The sequence below is a fragment of the Panicum hallii genome, chromosome 9 (assembly GCF_002211085.1).
Source record: "Panicum hallii strain FIL2 chromosome 9, PHallii_v3.1, whole genome shotgun sequence".
Lineage (NCBI taxonomy): Eukaryota > Viridiplantae > Streptophyta > Magnoliopsida > Poales > Poaceae > Panicum > Panicum hallii.
This window is the reverse complement of record NC_038050.1, coordinates 57,079,975-57,099,942: the sequence shown is the minus strand read 5'-3', so window position 1 is coordinate 57,099,942 and position 19,968 is coordinate 57,079,975. Positions and strand designations below refer to the sequence as shown.

Here is a 19,968-nt window from a genome sequence, read left to right as displayed (position 1 = left end):
AGGCGGCCTTCGTGGGCCTCGACGAGTTCCGGAGCCGGATCATGCAGGGCAAGATAGAGAACGACACCACCGGCCGGTCCGCGGGCGGCGGCGCCGTGCACCGCCTGGAGCCCAGCGGCGTCCAAGGGCGCCAAGGTGCTCGCGCACAACAAGGAGGCCAAGGGCGCCGCCAACATCCTTGGTGGCGACAAGTACCTGCGCAAACCGTGCTCTGCCGACGACAAGTTCGTCGTCGTCGAGCTCTCGGAGGAGACGCTCGTGGACACCGTCGCGCTGGCCAACCTGGAGCACTACTCCTCCACCTTTAGCAATGGCTGGAAGGGGACGGGGCGTGGCCGGAGGATTTTGGTCGGCGATGCAGGTTCTGCTCGGCATCGGCATCGGAAGGGGACGCGTGACAGGTGGGACCAAGGCAAAATCGCCTTTTCAAACCACACTTAACAGCACATGGATAGAAATGTGGACATAATAGCACCGAGAGGATAAATCAAATTTTGTATGGTACGGAGTCATCAAAATTTCTATAGCATCGAGGGCACTGAGGGATCTCAGTGGCTCCAGGATGACAACCCCCCAACATTCCCGCTCGAGTGCGGGCAGAAAGGAGCTGCCCGTCGGAACAGACAACAGAACAGGTGACCACAAGTCAGAAACTCTCATGAATTTCTCCGTCAAAGAAGCTCGAGGGATAAGATATTTATCCTGTCAAAATAATCACATTTTCTCTTATTGGTGCAATTCTACACGCTACTGCTCATGCAGGTTTCGGGAAAAAGATCTAGACACTACATGCTTATTATTATACACAGGGTTTCAGAAGGTGAGTTTACAAGATTATAGCCTATACAGAGCAGGAAAAAAAAGGGGTAACAAACATATAAGATTAAAAAATGTCTACCTATCTGATTCTACGGTTTCAGGTTTATTTTTCTGTGTCTTGGTGTTCTGGCGAAGTTTCTGCTTCGCATAAGCCAGATTCAGTTCCTCGCTGCTCAGGAACAGGCAGTTAGTTTCAGTTCCTCGCTGCTCACAAACAGGCAGTTGTGAAGCAGTTCCAGAACTGCCATCCTGAGCCTGATGGTGCATCTGATGTTCCTGTTTCACGCAAGGCAGTTTCCATCCTTGCTGCTCAGGAACAGGCAGCTCAAGGGATCCTTCAGAACAGCCACCCCACCAAGAGCCTGACTTGGTGTAGCTGATGCTTCTGCTGCACACAAGTTTATTTCCGCGCCTCCCTAGTCGGGAACAATCAGCCTGTGCGAAATTGCTCCAGAACTGCCATCCTGGAACTGATTTGCTGCATCCAATGCCCCTACTTCACACAAGTCTGTTTCCATCCCTCTCTGCTCAGGAATAGGAAGTTCATGAGATGCTTCAGAACTGCCGTTCAAAGCCTGAGATGGTATATCTGATGTTTCTGCTTCACACAAGTCTATTTCCACCACTTCCTGCTCAGAAACAGGAAGTTCATGAGAAAAGGCACCAGAACTGCTGTCCCGCGTAGTACAATGGGATTGATCTGCACTTTCAGGTGTTGATTTTGAGTCATCCTGGACTGGCAAACTTGATGCTTCAGCTTTGCACCCATCTGTCTTCACCCCTCCCTGCTCAGGAGCATGCAGTTTGTAGGTGAGCTCTCCAGAGCCTCCATGATACTCCTGCCCAGGAAGTTGATCTGCACATTCAGGTCTCATTTTTCCGTTGTCCTGTTGTGGTGAATCTGATGATTCTGCTTCACACCAGTCCCTCTTTGTCCCTCGCTGCTCAGGAGCTAGCCGTTTACATAGTGCAGTTTCAGAAGCACCATTTTGCACCCGACTGTGAGGCTCTTCTGTCCGACGGTAAACATACCGTTCACGCCATCCTCCCCTACGTCCCCTCTCAAGACAGGAAGGTCTTCCTCTGCCTCGACTGCCAATTTGATCATGTGGTTCTCGTTGTTGAAAACTACTGAATTTCCTGTCAACTCCATATGAATGGAACCTTTGTTGGAAAGAACTGCTCTGGTACGGATAAGCTACCACGTTCTGGGACTCTGGATAAACAGTCTTATTCTGATACTCCCTGTTGCAGTAGCTTCTTGGATGCTGCCATGCACCAAGAACACTAATTTGGCCATGTGATTCTTCCATATGGGCTGATCTAGGAGTATGCCTTCCATTACCTGTTTGAGAACTACTGTGCAGTGGCTCACAATACAGCCTGCCGTGGGGTTGGGGCCCAAGATGCTGCTTGGGCCATCCTCGATACCCTTCGAAAGAACTATGCCGGTCACTTGAAGCTCTGACTGGAAGTGGACACTCATTCCATCTTCTTGGTGGGTTGTTCCTGACAGCCACCACATCACGCGTTGATGACCAAGATGGCTCTCCATTTCCAAGATTTGCGTGGTCATTCCTCTAACAAAGTGCACAAAGAACAATTGTAAAGCATTTGAGTCAACACTCGACAGAGCTTTGCAAGCAAAATTGTATTACACTGCAAATCTTATGAGGAAAAATTCCCTCCTTTTCTTTATGTATCTTGTAGGGCATATTAGGATTTGAAAAAGCTTTCAAAAGTAAACTTTGACCATTAATTTCCTTCAAACCACATTATCAATTGTTACAAAATCTTTCATATTATAGATACATGAAATATGAATCTAGAGGTACAACTTTTAGATACTAAATATGTATATAATTTGAAAAATTGTTGATAAAAAACTGTAGACTTTGACCTTTTCAAATCCTAATACACACTACATAAAGAAAAGGAGCAAATAGCACAAATGATAATGTTTCTGAACAACAGTATGTGACTGGACGAGAAAATATTGGAAATGGCATCGTTAGCAAAGCATAGCCAGAAAATGCAAACAAGTGATGTCTTTCAAGCATACTGTGATATATCACACTCATATCTATACTCCTATTCCCCACTCCAGGATGTTTCAGGAATTGGTGTCAGGGCAGAGCGGCACTCTTAACAAGATTAGCAGAAAGGATCTAATGGACCCTAAAGGATCTGACTGTGCAAGTTGGTAGACCCTCATAATGCCTTTACACTTGGACAACTACTCCAATCTGTATCCTCGAGTGAGTAGACTAAAAGAGGAGCAGGAAATTATCACAAACTGTTAGTATAGGGATGTACTTAGTAGTTGTAGAGTTCACTCTATACGATTTTGTTAAAGAGGACAGGAAATTATCAAAAAACTATCAAGGTAGTAAACACATGCCTAACAAACAGGGTATATGGAGCTCTTTGTCTCACAAAAAAAGAGAGGATTTTAGATTCCAGAATACCTGTTCTCTTTGTTTCCATGGCTCCGGCTTAGTTACAAGCATGACTGCTTCTGCTAAGTCCTTATCCCCAAAAGCATCAAAGAAGCATCCACGTCTTTTTGAATCACGGACTAAATCAGCCCATATTGAATTGCTTGCCAGTAAAGTGGTTCCATTTCCGAGGATCCAAAGGCAGTACCTGTGACAGAAACATAGCAATTACTGAACTGAAATGGTAGTGGGAATGGTGTGTAAACATCACCAAACTAGTACAACGTACTTTGCTCTTGTCAAAGCCACATTAATTCTCCCAGCATCAGATAGAAAGCCTACTTTGCCATCTTTATTGGACCGAACTGTTGAAATCAATATAATGTCCTCCTCACCACCTTGAAATCCATCAATAGATTTTACTATAACAGATAGAAAGTCATGTTTCTCAAACTTTCTTCCAAGTCTATCTTGCAATGCGATTACTTGGGCCGTATAAGGAGATATTACACCAACACTCGTCCTCTGCTTCTTCTCAGAGCATTCTACGGTTATTTTAGACCAAAAAAAATTACAAAACACTAGTTAGCTTTATTCAAAATCTGGAGAATAGATAAACCTAGTTCATAAAATATTTCTTTAAGAATATTATTTTAATCGAAACAGAAACATGCTCACCTGATAAAAATAAAAAGAATGAAAAACATGATGATCTTGGTAGTAAGCAATGAAGAATGGTAACCATACGCCTAGGCTAGGATGCATGTACGGCTGTGTGCTAATTGAACAAATGCAGAGACTAAAAATTGTAAATGCATGTTACATTCGTAAAACGGCTGCATGGAAATCCAATATTTTTTAGTCTAGTAAATGAAGATGTAATCTCCTATTCTTATCATATATACTAACACAATAAATATGTAAATTTCCCTCAAAAAAATAAATATGTAAACATAAGGCCAAAGTACATAGGTCAACCACTTCTTTCCATTAGCAACAGGATAAGGCCCACTTGTACGAAATATCCATATTAGTGGAATGATAAAAATTTCGATATAGTAATTACAGGTCAGACATGACACTATCAATGACCTATTCCATGTTAAAAGGTTATTGAATAGCTTAGTGTCCAAGATCTTTCAAACATACAGAACACTTTGTCAAACATTAGTAAGTACTAAGTAGGTTTCTCGTGGCATCAACCTGAATGTTAGTACTTAGTTCTTCCAGCATGTTATGTGAAGGCTGAAGCCTTGAAACGTACCTTTTGCAAGTCTTTCGACTATATTGGCCGCTGCAGCAACCTCAGCCATATTCTTGGAACTCTGACCAAGGCTATCAAGCATCTCCATGTCATTGTCAATATGAATAAACGAATAAGCACCAAAAATAGGACCAGGGAGATAACTCTTGACATAGGTTTCCTGCTTTACAATGGGACCATCTGAAATCCGATGATCATAAAAGTTGGCGTTTGGAAATTTGCTGATGCAAGGGTGCATTCTATATTGTACTTCCAGCAAGTGCTTGCTATAACCCATTGCACACAGTCTCTGATAGAGGCTTCGTCCAAAGTCAGCATCTTTAGCAATCTAGCAAGTCATAGCGAGGCTGTATGAGCAACTGTAGAAATCTAAAAGTGATTACTGGTAACAGAACATGCAGATGATAAAAAGAGAACATGATGTTCAAAATAATCTCATAACAAATTTATACCTTGCTCTTTACCAATGATGATAGCTGGTTTTCATCCCCAATTAGTAAAACATGTTCTATCCCTTGGAGTAATAGAGGAACCAGTGATTCACATTCTTTTAGCTGAGCTGCCTCATCAATAACTACGATGCTTATAGGCTTCACGCTTTGCAGTCTGAACAACTCAAATGAACTAGAAGCAGTGCAAAATATAAGCTTAGCATGTTTCAAACATAAGTCCCGGATTGAAAGCTCATTGTCTTCACAAGGAAGCTGCATCTTCGAAAGAGCCATAAGAGTTTTTATGCAAAGAGTTTTAATGTCCAAAGGGCTATCTGAAGAAATATCACATTCATGAAGATCATCAGCTGCGTCATCTATCATGTCATCATGACTACTAGAAGAATCAGGAAGTTCATCAGCCGGCTTGAAGATTGTAAAAAGAATCTCATCAGAGACATCATCTGCACTCAGCAACTGCTGCAATTTATCAACCAAGCTTTTGGCGAACATCATTCTATCAAAGTTCTTGCCTAGGGAACCCCTTGGTAGATGGTCATAGAATGTATCGATGCATCCTGCCAATTCCTTGGCTAAAGCACTGAATCTACTTGTAAAATACTTCTTAAAGGTAAGATTGCATGCATTGCTGCTTCCTTGTTGTATATCTACAGACATTCTGTACCGAGAAATGCAATTTATTAGGAATGTTATGACAGAATCCACACAATGCTTCCACCCATTTTTTCGGTTGAAGCAGCTCAACAACCTCTGGACACGATCATCCAAATATATTTTTGTCAAGAACTTGCCAATTTGCAAACGGTCCTTGTTACCAAATAAAATGATGTCGCCTAATGAATAATGTTGTTTTGCGGAGAAGTCCCCAATCAGCTCAAGAAGACGAGAAGCTACTTGCAGGACAGCCATGTTAGTTGGAGCACATGCAAGAGTTCTCTGTTCCTTCATCAGAAGCATTTGTAGCATCACTGCAACTGTTGTAGTTTTACCTGTGCCTGGTGGGCCCCAAACTAGCCCTACAGAAGATCTGTGACTGCATTCACTTGCCAAAATGCAACTTGCTACTGCATCAAGCTGTGAGTCATTCAGCTTAAAGTTGCATAGATCGCCCTTGATTTCATCAAGCGAATTATTGCTGCAGTATTTACAATGTCCAGGAGCCTGCAGCACCATTTTGAAAACTTCAGAGTTCAATGAACAAAAGACAACAACATAGGAGTTCCATAAACAAATATGTAAACAAAGCAGACAACTAAGGACACAACTGTGGGATTGTCTGAACAAGGCATACGGCACATTCATTCGTTGCCATAAGAAGTTGAAACTACTTAATAAAAAAGTCGGCAATGTCAATGAAGGCCCTGATGTTCAAAATGATGTTGTGTAATATAATAATAGGGGATACATATTGTGGTAGCGTAACAGGAGCAATTCCAATCCACAATTGCAATATACAGTTAAATTATACCAATTGGTCGGAAGTAAAAAAGATGGGGTTTGATTTCATTAGTCATTTCAAACAATTTGAGGTAGTGTGTGACATTCTTGGAATCATTTATGAAGCTCTTAAAGGCACATATCAGTAACATCAGGATATAATTAAATGAAAAGAATACATGCAAGTTTGTGAGCAGCAGTGAAACCAAGATTCAAATGTATAGTACAAAACCATGCAAGTATCTAAAGTATAGATAGATAAATTGCTCTATTATGTAAACAATGCAAATTAGAAATTCTTATGAACTTTATTCACATCTCATAAAAGATATATAACAGAAAAAGCAATATAAGAGATGATTGAAAGCATACCATCCTTTTGCCATTCAGATACAACTATGCAACCTAACATGTACACTGCAAACTAGTCAATGGAACTAACATTGTAACTGAAAAACTCACGTAATTGTTTCTGCCCAACATGCTATGGATGATTTTTGAATCCATTGTCAAACCCCTTCGAAGCACAACCCAAACACGGTCATATGTTACCATATTAGTTAGGAACATGGCACAGAAGGACCATCGCCTTGATGACTCGCGTGTCTCTGTCTCATTTTGTCCATGCTGACCGCTGCACTTTTCAGCTTTGGCTCGTTCTTTTCGGACAATGTCATGCGCAGATGAGTATCTAGATTTTGAAGCTACTGCTTCTTGATCTAGCATATCCCAAGACTCATCCAAACCTTCAGAATACGACTTAGCATACTTATTAACACCCATTTGTCGCCGTTCATCTCCTTGTGCCCCAGTCTCCATCAACCGTGATGCCTTAACTGTCATCTTATTGCCCTTAACCTTACTGACCCACACGATGACACATGATTTGGACTGTCTGAGAATATCAGATTGATTTGCCGGTCTTGTTTCTGAAATCAATAGCACATCTGCAGCTTTTGGCTTATAGTTATCGATCCCATAACCATGAGATGTTCCCCTCCATCTGCCAAGACTGATCTCGAATGATCCCTTCCCTTTCCTCATTGAATTAACAGAGAGCAGATCTGCATATGGAGCATTAGAGATGTCCTCCATGCTTGAACACATATCATCCCTGACTTCTTCTAAAAGTGGCCCAAAGAATGATGTCATGTACTGCTCCATGGTGCTAAATGTCTCTGGTATCTTCAACACCTGTAAAAACATTCCACTTCCATGAATCCAAAGATTTTTTTTTTCTTAGTGGTTTGCAAGAAACCAGTCCATAAAGCTTATGAGGCAGTTTGAGTGCATTCAGTAAACTAAGTCCATAAATCTGCAAGAATATAAGAACATTCTATTCGTAAATGCAACGGAAACGTGTTGACTCCAATGGATAAATACCATAGGCAGATATAGGTGAATGAAATGTAAACATTCAGATAGCAGGGTAGTTGCAGCCTATGCCAGTGGCACTGTCTACCCAACCAGGAGACCTAGAAGTTATCTCTAAAACCTAGGTGCAACTCGGACAACAGATAATGCATAATCTGTAAATCATTCACTGCTGACGCTAAAAAGAAAAACGAATTCTAAACCAAATTCTCCACCTAGCAAAATGGGGGCACCCAAAACGGCACCACCTATACCTAAAACGGCCCAGGGGAGGGGGAGGAAGTCCCCATTGACGCGCAAAACCCCGAACGCAGTTCATCAGATCCGCACGGATCATCTGCACGGACGCCAGGTGCCCAGCACCGAGCGGCCGACCGAGAGACGGGGAGCGGGAGGCGCGGGCGCGTACAAGCACGCAAGCGGCTCCTCACCTTGTCGCGGAGCAGGTCCTTGTCAAGGATTTGGTCCACGGACCACGAGAGCACCACCTCGGAGAGGCTCTGGGTCCGCCACCGCCACAGCGCGTCCCCGGGGCCGTCCTTCCCCGGCGGGGCCGCCGCCTGGCGCCGTTCCTCCTCCTCCTCCTCCTCGCCGGGATCCTCGTCGCCGTCGCTGGTGCCGCGCGGGCGCCGCATTTCGCCCTCGGCCCGGCGACGAGCACGAGAGCTTCACGAATCACGATTGGTGGGGGAAAATTGGGGACGGTTTGGTTTCGGGGGCGGAGAGCCTGCGATTCTAGTCTGGGTGAGATTTACTGCCAGACAATTTCCCTTTAGATACTGCGATTTAAGTGCGTTCAGTAATTTATGAGCCGGTAGGCGTCTCTGTCTCCGTGCCCTGCTCCTGAGTGGTCACTGGTCAGATAGCCCATCGTAATATTTTCAGCATTTGCTGGGGCATTTAAGAGGCGCTGTATTTGCAGCAACCGAGCTTATGCAAAAATTTAGCATCATCTAAGGCTATGTTTAGTAGGGTTTATTCCAACTTCGACTTCTCCTATTTTACGTAAATTAAATTAATGTAGCATGAAACTGTTTTATAAGTTTAGGTTAAAATAAATTAGAAATTAAGTTAAGCTAGTTTTCTATCGGTTTTAACTTTACTAGTAGAGCTATTTTGGGAGAAATCCTCGTAAACAATTTCTAGCAACATAACGGGGATTTCGAAGGTGTGGACGGTAGGGTGACAATTCAAGAGTTTGACATCACTCATCACTTTTGTTTCTCTCTGCATGTGTTATTGAGAAATAGTAGAATGTCCTCTCATGATTAAGTCTAATATAAGCATCAAAGTTTCAATTGTAACTTCTGTCATGATTTATGAATTACAATTGGTCCTTTCGTTCATCCTATGAGGTGTAATTTTACTTAGAAACGCTAAATTAGAGTATAGGTCTTGTCTGGGTGCAAAGTATTTTTCAAGTTTTAGGAAAGTACTATAATTTTGTGAAATTTTTCAGTTTTGAGAAGCGGTAGGGTGTTTGGATGCTACAAACTTTGTAGTTTTGAAAACCAAGGTGTTAATAAAACTGCAGTCTTTTGGAGTTTCTAAAACTCCACCCCATAGCTCTCTTTTTTTTCTCTAAACTGTACTTCAAAAACTACAGCTCTTAATACTACGGTTTCATAAAACATCCATTTCTTGATATTACGATTTCTTAAAACAATATCCAACCAGGCACTAAGTTTTTATCACCAACTAGTCAAATTAATATATGGTTAGTTCTCAAATTGTTGTATTATATACTTAAATTCCAAAGTATCCGTGTGCTAATCAACATCAGTAGCTATACTGCAGAATTACGGAGTACTAAACAAAAAATTTCAATTATAATACGGAGTTCTTTTTAGGGCACCAGCTAGGAAGAGGTTGACTAGGACTATACATAGAACAGCCGCATTTGCTTCCGTAATCTCGTTCCTTCCTCTTGCAAAATGCCTTGAAAAAGAAAACCTCTTTGCCAAACTGCTACAGCTTACAGACATTGGACCTTTGAGTACTCATGAACAGAACGTTTCCTCACGCGGAGCAACATTTGATTATAAAAAACATATCCTTGGATTCCTTTCAGTCCCCAAAACAGCCAGCAATACAACTGAACTAGATAATAACACTGATGAATTGGCTGTAAAACTAAACGTGCGTTTGACAGAGCTCCCACAGGTGATTCTCTGCTGAATCCATCAGAAGCGCAGGTGATTCTCTGTTGAATCCAGCAGGAGCGCTGCCAAATAGTTTTTTAAAGAGAAGAGATTCTCTGCTGATTTGATTCTCTAAAATGAACTAAGAGCCTCGAAGCTGAAAAATATAGCTTTTTGTGATTCTCCATCCTGATTACAAACTTAGTTTATGCTAGAGAATCAAAGAGATCATCTTCAGCCATAGAATTATTTCTCTCATAGAATCAGCTCCCATATAGAATCAGAATCAGTTGAAGTTTTACCAGACAAGCTGCGGGTTGTGAATTTCGAAGTCGAGGCTGAGGGGAGGTTGCAGGCCGGTGGAAGATTTGTACCTTCTAGATCTCCGTGAGGGTGCCGGCACGGGGAAGGAGGGCCTCGAATCGATCTTGGTACTCAACAACGAAGCCCGAGCGCTTGCACGCCATGAGTTCGCCCAATGGATTGGAGCGTAGGAGCGGACCGAAGCGGACGTTGAGCAGCTTGGTGAAGCGGCGCCACGGTGGGGTGCTCTCGTCCCGCTGGACCTGGATGAACCATAGCTGGGCACCGGCTTCCAAATTGTAAGACGCCATCCATACCTTCTCTTCCTCTGCGATGCGTTGCTGGAGGAAGTAGGATTCGCACCGGTTGATAAACACCAGGGGATCGGTTTTCCCATCGAATTTGCGGAAATCCATCTTCTGGAATCGGGGATGCCGATCATTGTGGTGCTCATCGAAGGTCAAAGTCCTGGCACCCGAGGCAAAGGAAGGCGGCCGGCGCTCCTGCTGGAACGTGTTGACCGTGGCTTGCAGGTTCTCAACGATCGTCGTCAGTGTCCTGATGAGGGCGGCGAGGTCCGCTGTGGTCGGTTCGGCCATGGCGGCGGAGGCAGCGAGTGATGGCGGCGCAGAGGAAGCGGCGAGCGACGGCTCTTGCGTGGTGGGGCTTGGCGGCTAGGTAGAAGAAGAGGAACGCTTGGAAGCTTGCCGGCATGCAGGGTAGCAGGGCCTCGGCTACGCAGTTCTTAGCCAGAGCCGGTAGGGGCGCGGGTGTTCTTCCCTGGGCGCCCAATGGTGAAGGGGATGAGATTAAGAGAGAGAGAGCGATTAGGAGGACTGATGATTCTTGCTTAATTTTCAAATGGCAGAGTTCACAATCATATAGCACTCAGCTTGCTAATTTTAGGAAACAATCCTGACTAAATCCCTAATCCTTGCCTTCCATACTTGCATTTAGCCACTAATTGCTGTTGCTTGCTCTGTTTGCGCCTGAACTGGCGCTGGCGCGCGTGGGCGACGCTGGTACTGGCGTTCCCCACATACAGTCATATCCCCGATCCACAACAAAATGGGATAGGGCTTGATCTACTCAAAGACCAAACTGTACCACATTATCACAGACACAACTTAGGGCACCATATGATATATGGTGCAAATAAACCATGGTCAACAATTCAAACAGAAGTAAACAATGTTCGCTAAAAAAACATAGCATATTTCAGTGCTTGCTTGTAGCAGTATAACTATGGCATTCTCTGATTACCACCCATTGTTATATGCTAAATATAGGACAAATAATGCCTTCAGAAACATATTGATTACCTATACTAACTGAAAGGCTGAGCAAAATGAGTCAAACAAATCAATGTAATTAGTGTGTTAGATTGCTAACAGAACTATATAATACAGAAATAGCTCACCAAAAAAAAAGCAAAATACCAATTAAGTGCCTTCTCGATGAACCACTGCAACAAGGACTCACGCTCATTGGGATTTTTCTGTAGTACTTTATCAAGCAATGAAGGATGGATGAATTGTGGAGCATCTGTTTCAATTAGATACAGATTCCGGTAACACTAGTTTGCAGCTTACAAAATGAGAACACTAAATCTTGGAATAAAGAAGAAAAGAGAAAGCAAGATTCACAATACAATGTAATGAGCTCCAAATGTCTACAGCTCATTGTAAGACATTTTTGATACATCGAAAACATAGTTTTGGCTGAAGCTGATTATTGATAACTAAAGGTGTGCACTGAAGACCAGAGACTAACTGAAGAAAAATAACTACATCTTCATTCTTCTGAACAGTAGTGACACATTAGGGCATTCATTCTAGAACAGGAGGATTATAGTGGCACATTGATGTAGTATTAAGCATTTCTAGAACATCAGTTGCACTCTTGGCATAATCTTTACATACAGTATGGTCATTGCGACACTCTATTCGACGACCATTCAGCATGCAGCATAGTCATAGGCTTAGAGATCGGAACAACACAAATCTTAGAACTAGTGATGAAAGGCATTTGACTATATTAAGAGGAAATAGTAGTATAGTACAGTTACAGTCCAATTGATCTAAAATTTGACATGTATAGATAGATCATTTATCAAAATTGGTTTAACTCAATGGTTCCAGGCTGGGAGCATCATTGCGAGATTCAGAGAAGTTTTTGCATTTACCACAATGAAGACAGAAGACACATCCTATTGCCAAATCGGAAAGGTGACTATTTCTTAGTATCCCACAATCTACATGTCAGAATCACCATCTTAGTTATTTCCCAACAAAAAGTATACAGTACAACCAGCTCGGTTTTGCCATTCAGCAAATAACAGTGTGGTTCTAAGATGTTACTATTTTACAATCTAAGGTTGAGCAATCCAAGGGTGACTTCTGGCAAGCAACCAAAACATTGAAGGAATCAAAGAACCTTCCTAGTTCACAATAATTTCTAGTTACCCGTATATTGTAACGGACCAAAAGAATAGGGGGTGGGGACAAACCTGTTCAAGAACCCCCACCCACTCAAATCCTTTGTTGTGACTCAATGACCAATGCATTGAGCATGATATGCAACACGGCATCGTACACCTCTCCATCATAATGCATTCCATCAGCCGTGCAGTGCTGCCCGCACCCCTGTGTGAGCTTCCCCACATCAAGCAGTAGGAATGGGCCGCCATCACCACGAACAAGGCCCCTCTGATCGACCTCGTGGTCGTAGGTGCGCAGCATGGTGCCGTTCATGTGTGCCCTCTTGGCGTCTGTGTTGAGCATGTGGTTCACTAGGTGCGGCAGGCCGAGCCAGAACATATGCGGCGGCGGCACTGGTAGCGGCGAGCGCAGCGACTTGGCGGCGCCCGCGACTGACGCCAGTGCATCGCCGTAGCTCGCGGCGTCCGTGACGTGGAGCATGTGCCAGAGCCCGGATCCGAGGACGAGCACGTCGGGGACGCGCGGCGCAAGGCGCAGATCCTCGCGGAGCAGCCGCGTGAGATTGCTCTCGAAGGGCGCCCAGACAAAGTCCACGGAGATGCCCCGAGCCGGCACCGCGGCGCGGTAGTCGCTGTGGCGGCGGAATAGCTCCGGTTCGGCGGCCGCCGCCGCGGCCGGGTCGAGCAGGAGGCGCAGCAGCGCGAGCACGAGCAGCCGCGCCTGCGAGTCCCCGGCCACCATCACCCAGGACCCGTTGAGCAGCAGCGACGCGTCGTCGCGCGACAGCCGCGCGAACCCGCAGGCGGACGCCAGCGAGGGCGGCCACGACCACGTCCGCGCCGTCCCGCCTCCCAAGCCGTTAGCGGCGGCGCCGGCGGAGGCGGCGTCAGACCACGACACGCGGTGCAGGAACGGGACGCAGGAGGACCCGGAGGAGGAGGCGGCGGCAGACGCGGCGCCGGGGCCGGGGACGAAGAAGGAGGTGGCGAGGAGGTGGGGCACGGAGGGGAGGTAGGGGGAGAGGTGGACCCCGACGGCGAGCGAGACGAAAAGCGCACCGGAGAAGAAGAGCACCTTGTTGCGGCTGAGGTGCCACCCCGCCAGCCCCATGGGCACGAACAGCACGACGCACGCCGCGACCACGCCCGCCTGCGCCGCGGCCGAAACCATCGACCGGCCCGACCGGGCGGCCGCCTGCGCTTCCCCCCGTGAACGCGCGCGCGCGAGCGGCGAGGCGCCACCAGATCTGGGCCGCGGGGAGAGCGGGATCGCGGGGCCGCGCAGGATTACGCAGGCAGGCAGGCGGCGGGCGGGCGGCGTGGAGCGGAAGCGAGGGAGGTTAGAGGGGCGCTGCGGCCGCGTCCCGTCGCTTGGTGGGTTGGTGGGTGCGGGTGGTGGGGTTGGGGTTAGGGACGGAGATCGGGGCGGGTCGGCGGGATGGGAACAGCGGAACGGCAGAGCCGGTGGGGAGGGCGCGCCGGCGCCTCGCCGCTTGGGGAGCGTGGGCGTCGGTGCGGGGGACGGGGGCGTGGCGCGCCGGCGTGGATGCGGGGTCGGGTCGGTTGGAGCCCAAATCTGGAGGAGTAGGGTGTGTTCCGATTTGGGCTTCGAGATTATCATTTGACAATTTCCATTTATGCAGGTGCTCCTGCTGTTTCGTCCATCTCGAAGCTGGTGTGGAGCACGCACCGAAAATGGAATCGCGGGTTTCAGATATTCCGTGAATTTGGCTTGGCGAATTGCGTTCGTAATTTGGCAATTTTGGCCTGTTTCGCGGGGATCTCAGGGGGATGGGTTCGTCCCCCACCAACGCAGGCCACATTTTGAACTAAACAAATCACCGCTCGGTGCTTAGTGGTGCCGTAGTGCTCACGCGTCTCCTGACCCCACGACAGAAGCACATCGGTCTCAGATGAACCACTCGCTCTACCAAATCTTTCCGCCCAATTGCGTTGACCACTAGTCCTGCACCGATTTTGATCTCTCTTTGATTGCTAACCAAGCTAGATTGGGACATAAAACACCAAACCGTATCAATCGAAGCCAAAAATCATCGACGGAGGTTGCAAATTTCCCGGAAAGATCACTTGACAAGTCGGCAAAACAGGAGCAGGGCCATAGCCAATTGGGGACAAGGAGGGACGAAGAACACCAACCATACCTCAGAACATCCACTCATTCAACTGATAAGACTTCCAATTCACCATTACAAGCAACACCTACTAAGTTAACGCCACAACGCAGCTAGGCACGGCATCTCCTCTAACCCATCAGGAACCCTAGCTAGCTCCTGCACGCGACCACAGGACGCGGGCGAGGTCAGGCTCAGCCGCCGAAGCCGTAGAGGGTGCGGCCCTGGCGCTTCAGCGCGTAGACGACGTCCATGGCGGTGACGGTCTTGCGGCGGGCGTGCTCCGTGTAGGTGACGGCGTCGCGGATGACGTTCTCAAGGAAGATCTTGAGCACGCCGCGGGTCTCCTCGTAGATCAGCCCGGAGATGCGCTTCACGCCGCCCCTCCTCGCCAGCCTCCGGATCGCCGGCTTCGTGATGCCCTGGATGTTGTCGCGGAGCACCTTCCGGTGGCGCTTCGCGCCGCCCTTGCCCAGGCCCTTGCCTCCCTTGCCGCGGCCAGACATGGCTGCTGCGGCGGCGACGACCCTGGAGCTAGCGCGGAGGCGCGGAGGATTCGAGGGATTTGTGGGAGGAAGATTTGGGGATTTTTTGCGAGATGGGGATCACGAGTGATGGGGGCGGGATTTTATAGGAGGCGGGGAAAGGGGACTGATCCGTGGGAAGGTGGTGGGCTGGATCCCGATTGGGTGACTGGCCGGGCAAGGATCGTTGACGTGGCTGCGCGGACGGTGAGATGCGTGCCGATCCGTGGGAGGTGGTGCCGCACCGTTCGATGAAAAGAACAGTCGCTGCTTGTTTTGAAAGGAGAACCACGGATCGATGACATGGCGAGTTGTTACTACTACTTGCCTGTCGAGTGGGCTTTCACATCAAGTGGGCCTGCTTGGGTCGTCCGCGAGCATTGTGTAAAAAGGCCCGCTTCGCAAAGACAGGCCGTACCGCGTTAGGCCTGGAATGTGTTTGGTTGGAGGGATCGGGTGGGACGGAACCGTTCCATCCTATTTTTTGGGTTGTTTGGTTGGTGGACAGAATGAAACCGATCGGTTTCGGTATGGAATATTCCATCCATATGCGGAACCGTCCGGTTCTGAAAAATCGGCGGTACGCGTCAGTTCCGAACGAGCGCGTCCAGCCCCGCGTCCAAAACTCAACGACGTAGACACTCTTCTCACCGCCCCCATCCCGAATCCTCTTCACCTTGTCCCCGTCGCTCGAGGGCCGCCGGCCGCCGGCCGTCCGTCCTGCCTCCGGTGAGATCTGCCGCCTCCCCTCCTCTGCCGCCGTAGATCTGCCACCTCCCCTCCTCTTTTCCCTCTTCTTCGTCCTCCTCGTGGCTTCCTCCTCCTCTGCGGCGCGGGGGGAGCAGGGGCGGCGCACGAGCCGCGGGGGAGCGGTGCGGCGCGCCGGGGGAGCAGGGCGCGCGCCGGCTGCGGGGGGGAGCAGGGCGCCGCGCGGGCCGCGGGGGGAGCAGGGCGCCGGCCGCGGGGGGGGGGAGCAGGGCGCGCGGGGGCCGCGGGGGGAGCAGGGATTTTGTTATCTTCTTTGCAAACGTTTGATTTTATCCTCTGCCACTGATGCAAACGTTTGATTTTCTTATCTTTTTTGCAGAAACGACCTCCCTTTTGATTGGTAACAGAGGCAACGAGTCGCGAGCTCAAGGTATATATGAAACTTAACATTTATATGTCGTGAATTTATAGTTTGTGTGTTGCCAAATGATTGTATGTTTGTTGTATAATATAGATGATGGATAGTGAGAACCAGCTATTAGTTTTTGTCACTGCGGCACATCATTTTCTTTTAATGATGGCCTTGGTGATTGAATCTGCAAAAAGAAAACGGCGTGCTCCTGTAGGAAGGATTACTTACGCTCCAATTGATGAGAGGGATAGGATAAGACTCGTTTATCTCAATACTAAGATATGGAGGGATGATGTAACTTGTGCGAACATGCTAAGACTTACTAGGGCATCATTCTTCCGTTTTTGTGAACTTTTTAGAAACCGTTGCCTTTTGGAAGACTCCGTTCATATGTGTGTCGAGCAACAAGTTGCCATATTTTTGCACACAATCGGTCACAATGTTAGGAATAGGGTAATTGCTACCAATTTTGGTAGGTCTAGTGAAACTGTTAGTCGCTACTTCAACAAAGTATTGCATGCTGTTGGGGAGCTACGAAAGGACTACATTAGGCCACCATCGACAGCAACACCAGCTAAAATTGCAGGGAACCCGAAGTGGGATCCTTATTTTAAGGTTCAGCTCTATCTTCATATCATTTTTCAGGGCACAAGTCATTTTTGGGGTGCTTATATGCTCTTATACTGCTACAATAGGATTGTATCGGTGCTATTGATGGTACACATGTACGAGCCACAGTTCCTAAGGCAATGGAGGCTGCCTTCCATGGTAGGAAAAGTTACCCTACCCAAAATGTAATGGCAGCCATTGATTTTGATCTTCGATTTACATTTATCTTGGCCGGATGGGAGGGGACAGCCCATGATGCGTATATTTTACAGAATGCTTTAGAACGACAAAATGGTCTTCGTGTCCCACAAGGTAAAAATTAATATGTTAGCTCAACCATTTTAATCATGAGAAAGAATTATTCAACTGTAGGCATGCATCTCTCCGCCAAACAGTAGAACGCGGTTTTGGGTCATTGAAGAGAAGGTTCAAGATTCTTGATGATGCTACTCCACATTTCCTTTTGCTACGCAAGTTGAAATTGTTGTTGCTTGCTGCATTGTTCACAACTGGGTTATAGATGATGGGGGTGATAAGATCATAATTCCGGAGGATGAGGAAGTGCCTACTATTAGCCACGAAAGATCATCACATGGGCAAGCTGTTGAACATGCCTTTATGGTTAATTTTAGACAGAAAATTGCCAATACCATGTGGCAAGACCGACTTAACTCTCATGGCAACAATATGTGATCTATGTATTTTTTTTGTTTATGGACCTATGTATCTTTGTGTGTTTATGGACCTATGTATCTTTTTTTTATGGACCTATGTATCTTTGTGTGTTTATGGACCTATGTTTGCTCAAATTTACTTTACTTTGGTGTTACAAAGCTTCATCCAATGGAGGTAGAGTCCAAAAGTACTGCTGGGCAAACAGTTTAGACAGCAAGTCAGTCAACTTTTGTGCACACTTTTCTTGCAAACTTTATAGATGAGGGCCTCAAAACATCTACTGGTTTCAAGAAAGTCCATCTCAACAAGTGTGCTGAGGCTTTGAATGAAAAGTTTAAATTTAATAGGACAGGTGATCATATTGGTAATCACTTGAAGACATTGAGGAGAAGGTATGTCAAAATCAACCAACTTAGGAGTTTGAGTGGTGCACTTTGGGATGAAGAGCAATACATTATTTCTCTTGATCATGAGCACTACCGGAACCATTTTGAGGTAAAAATGTTGCTGCCATCTTCTATTATAATTGCGTATATTGTTGCTGCCATCTTCTATTATAATTGCATGTATTGTTGCTGTCATCTTCTAATAAATATTTTGTTTATTGATAGAATCCTAAAAACAAGGGTGATGATGAATACATTAACAAGCCTTTGCCTTACTATGGGAATCTAGCAACAATATTTGGCAACAGTGTTGCTACAAGGCAGTTTGCAAAGAGCTCAAATGAACCTCTTAGTGTAGATGCGGATTGCATTGCTGAAAATGATGACAATGGGGCTGCTACAGCGATGACTAATGGATAGGCGCAAAGTGATGTAAATGATGCCAATGGGGCATCATGTAGTGCTGCCACTAGACCATACAAGAAAGCCAAGGTTGTGGAGGCTGCAAACGAGAGTTTGGCTGGAGTTTTAGAGCGTAGCACTCAAACATTAGCCAACGCCATCAAGGAAGCTGCTGTAGCAAACCGTGCTTTACCGGAAGGATTGTTTAGCATTGTGGACAATCTTCCAGGTTTTGAGATTCAAGACAAATCAAGATACTTTGCTCACTTGGTGGCTAGTCCTGATATTGCTAGAGCGTTTGCCGACTTGCCACTGTTGTACAAGATCAGTTGGATGACCATGTTTATTAATGCGAACTTCTAGTTCATTGCTTGTGTATCTTACTTTAATATGGATCTATGCACTTTTAATTAAGTAGACCTATGTACTATTAATTAAGTGATCTATGTACTTTTTGGACCTATGTACTTTTTAATTAAGTGGGCATATGTGACTTTTAAATTTGGACTTATTTGTATGTGTTATTATACTTGTGTCAATGTTTAGTTTATGTTTGTATGGAGTATGTGATTACCAATATGGTGGTAAGCTCACCCAAAGTGCTGCTAAGGTGATTGTACCACCTGATTCTCAAACCAAACAAGAAATGGAACCATTCCGCTCCACCTGATTCTCGAACCAAACAAAAAATTAGAACGGTTCCGTTCCGGCTACCAAACAAGAAATGGAACCATTCCATTCCAAGAATCTGGAACGGAACGGTTCCGTCCTACCAGGTTCTCCAACTAAACATATCCTAGTCTCCCAAAGTTTACGAACTTGTATCTGTCACAAGAAGAAATTTTTTTTTTACCTCCTGGAACTTTGGACCGAGTCTGCGTTTCCTCCTAGACAATAAAACCATCTGTCTGAACTTCTCGAACTCGAGATACCGGACACGCAACCTCCTTTGCTATTTTGCTAGGTATTTTTTCTATATTTTTCTTTTATGTTTATTTCGGCTTAATCTTTAAAGAATTATAGTAAATAAAAAAATCATAAAATAGAAAATCTAATTTTGTTGGACTCCACATGAGTAGATCCATGCAGTGAACATATGATATGGTATAATTTATTATAAAATTTTTGGTGTAGCTTTAGATATATGCTTTTCTGCAATTAATTTATAGCTGCAGTTTCCGTGGTCCAATTATGGTGAAAATTTTAATGTGAGCTAATCATTATATGATTGAGCTGTAATAAAAATTTCATGCTCATTGGATCATGTATGACTGATTTATAGTTTCTTCTGTGATTTACTATAATTTTTCAAAGATCAACTGAAATAAACATAAAAGAAAAATAGAAAAACCACTTAGAAAAATAGCGAGGGAGGTCACGTGTCTGGTATCGCGAGTTTAAGAAGTCTAGACGGATGGTTTTATTGCCTAGAGAGGAAACACGGACTCGGTC

At 45.8% G+C, this 19,968-nt stretch overlaps 3 protein-coding genes and 1 pseudogene across 5 annotated transcripts; 1 reads left to right on the top strand and 3 right to left on the bottom strand.

Moving 5' to 3' along the window:
* Positions 1-763: 763 nt before the first annotated feature.
* On the bottom strand, positions 764-8,703 carry LOC112878339 (helicase sen1-like). Of its 3 annotated transcripts, XR_003225689.1 has the most exons (8): positions 8,216-8,703; positions 6,873-7,604; positions 4,974-6,134; positions 4,522-4,849; positions 3,547-3,802; positions 3,288-3,465; positions 2,720-3,086; positions 2,413-2,656 (listed from the first exon to the last, which is right to left on the bottom strand). XR_003225689.1 is itself a non-coding variant. In XM_025942794.1 (7 exons), exons 1-7 carry the CDS (start codon positions 8,417-8,419, stop codon positions 1,236-1,238), a joined length of 4,023 nt encoding a protein of 1,340 aa, XP_025798579.1. In that variant the 5' UTR covers positions 8,420-8,677; the 3' UTR covers positions 764-1,235. The 3 variants fall into 3 exon arrangements, 2 of the variants coding, with proteins under 2 accessions (XP_025798579.1, XP_025798580.1); XM_025942794.1 differs by lacking the exons at positions 2,413-2,656; positions 2,720-3,086 and adding an exon at positions 764-2,399 and having other exon boundaries at positions 8,216-8,677; XM_025942795.1 differs by having other exon boundaries at positions 2,412-3,086.
* A 3,012-nt stretch (positions 8,704-11,715) lies between these two features.
* LOC112875025 (proline-rich receptor-like protein kinase PERK12) lies at positions 11,716-14,591 on the bottom strand. The gene has a single exon (XM_025938704.1). The coding sequence runs from the start codon at positions 14,287-14,289 to the stop codon at positions 12,760-12,762; it is 1,530 nt and encodes a 509-aa protein (XP_025794489.1). The 5' UTR covers positions 14,290-14,591; the 3' UTR covers positions 11,716-12,759.
* Positions 14,592-14,827: 236 nt separating this feature from the next.
* LOC112875026 (histone H4) lies at positions 14,828-15,410 on the bottom strand. The gene has a single exon (XM_025938705.1). The coding sequence runs from the start codon at positions 15,304-15,306 to the stop codon at positions 14,995-14,997; it is 312 nt and encodes a 103-aa protein (XP_025794490.1). The 5' UTR covers positions 15,307-15,410; the 3' UTR covers positions 14,828-14,994.
* A 1,783-nt stretch (positions 15,411-17,193) lies between these two features.
* LOC112873186 lies at positions 17,194-18,879 on the top strand (annotated as a pseudogene).
* Positions 18,880-19,968: the final 1,089 nt, after the last annotated feature.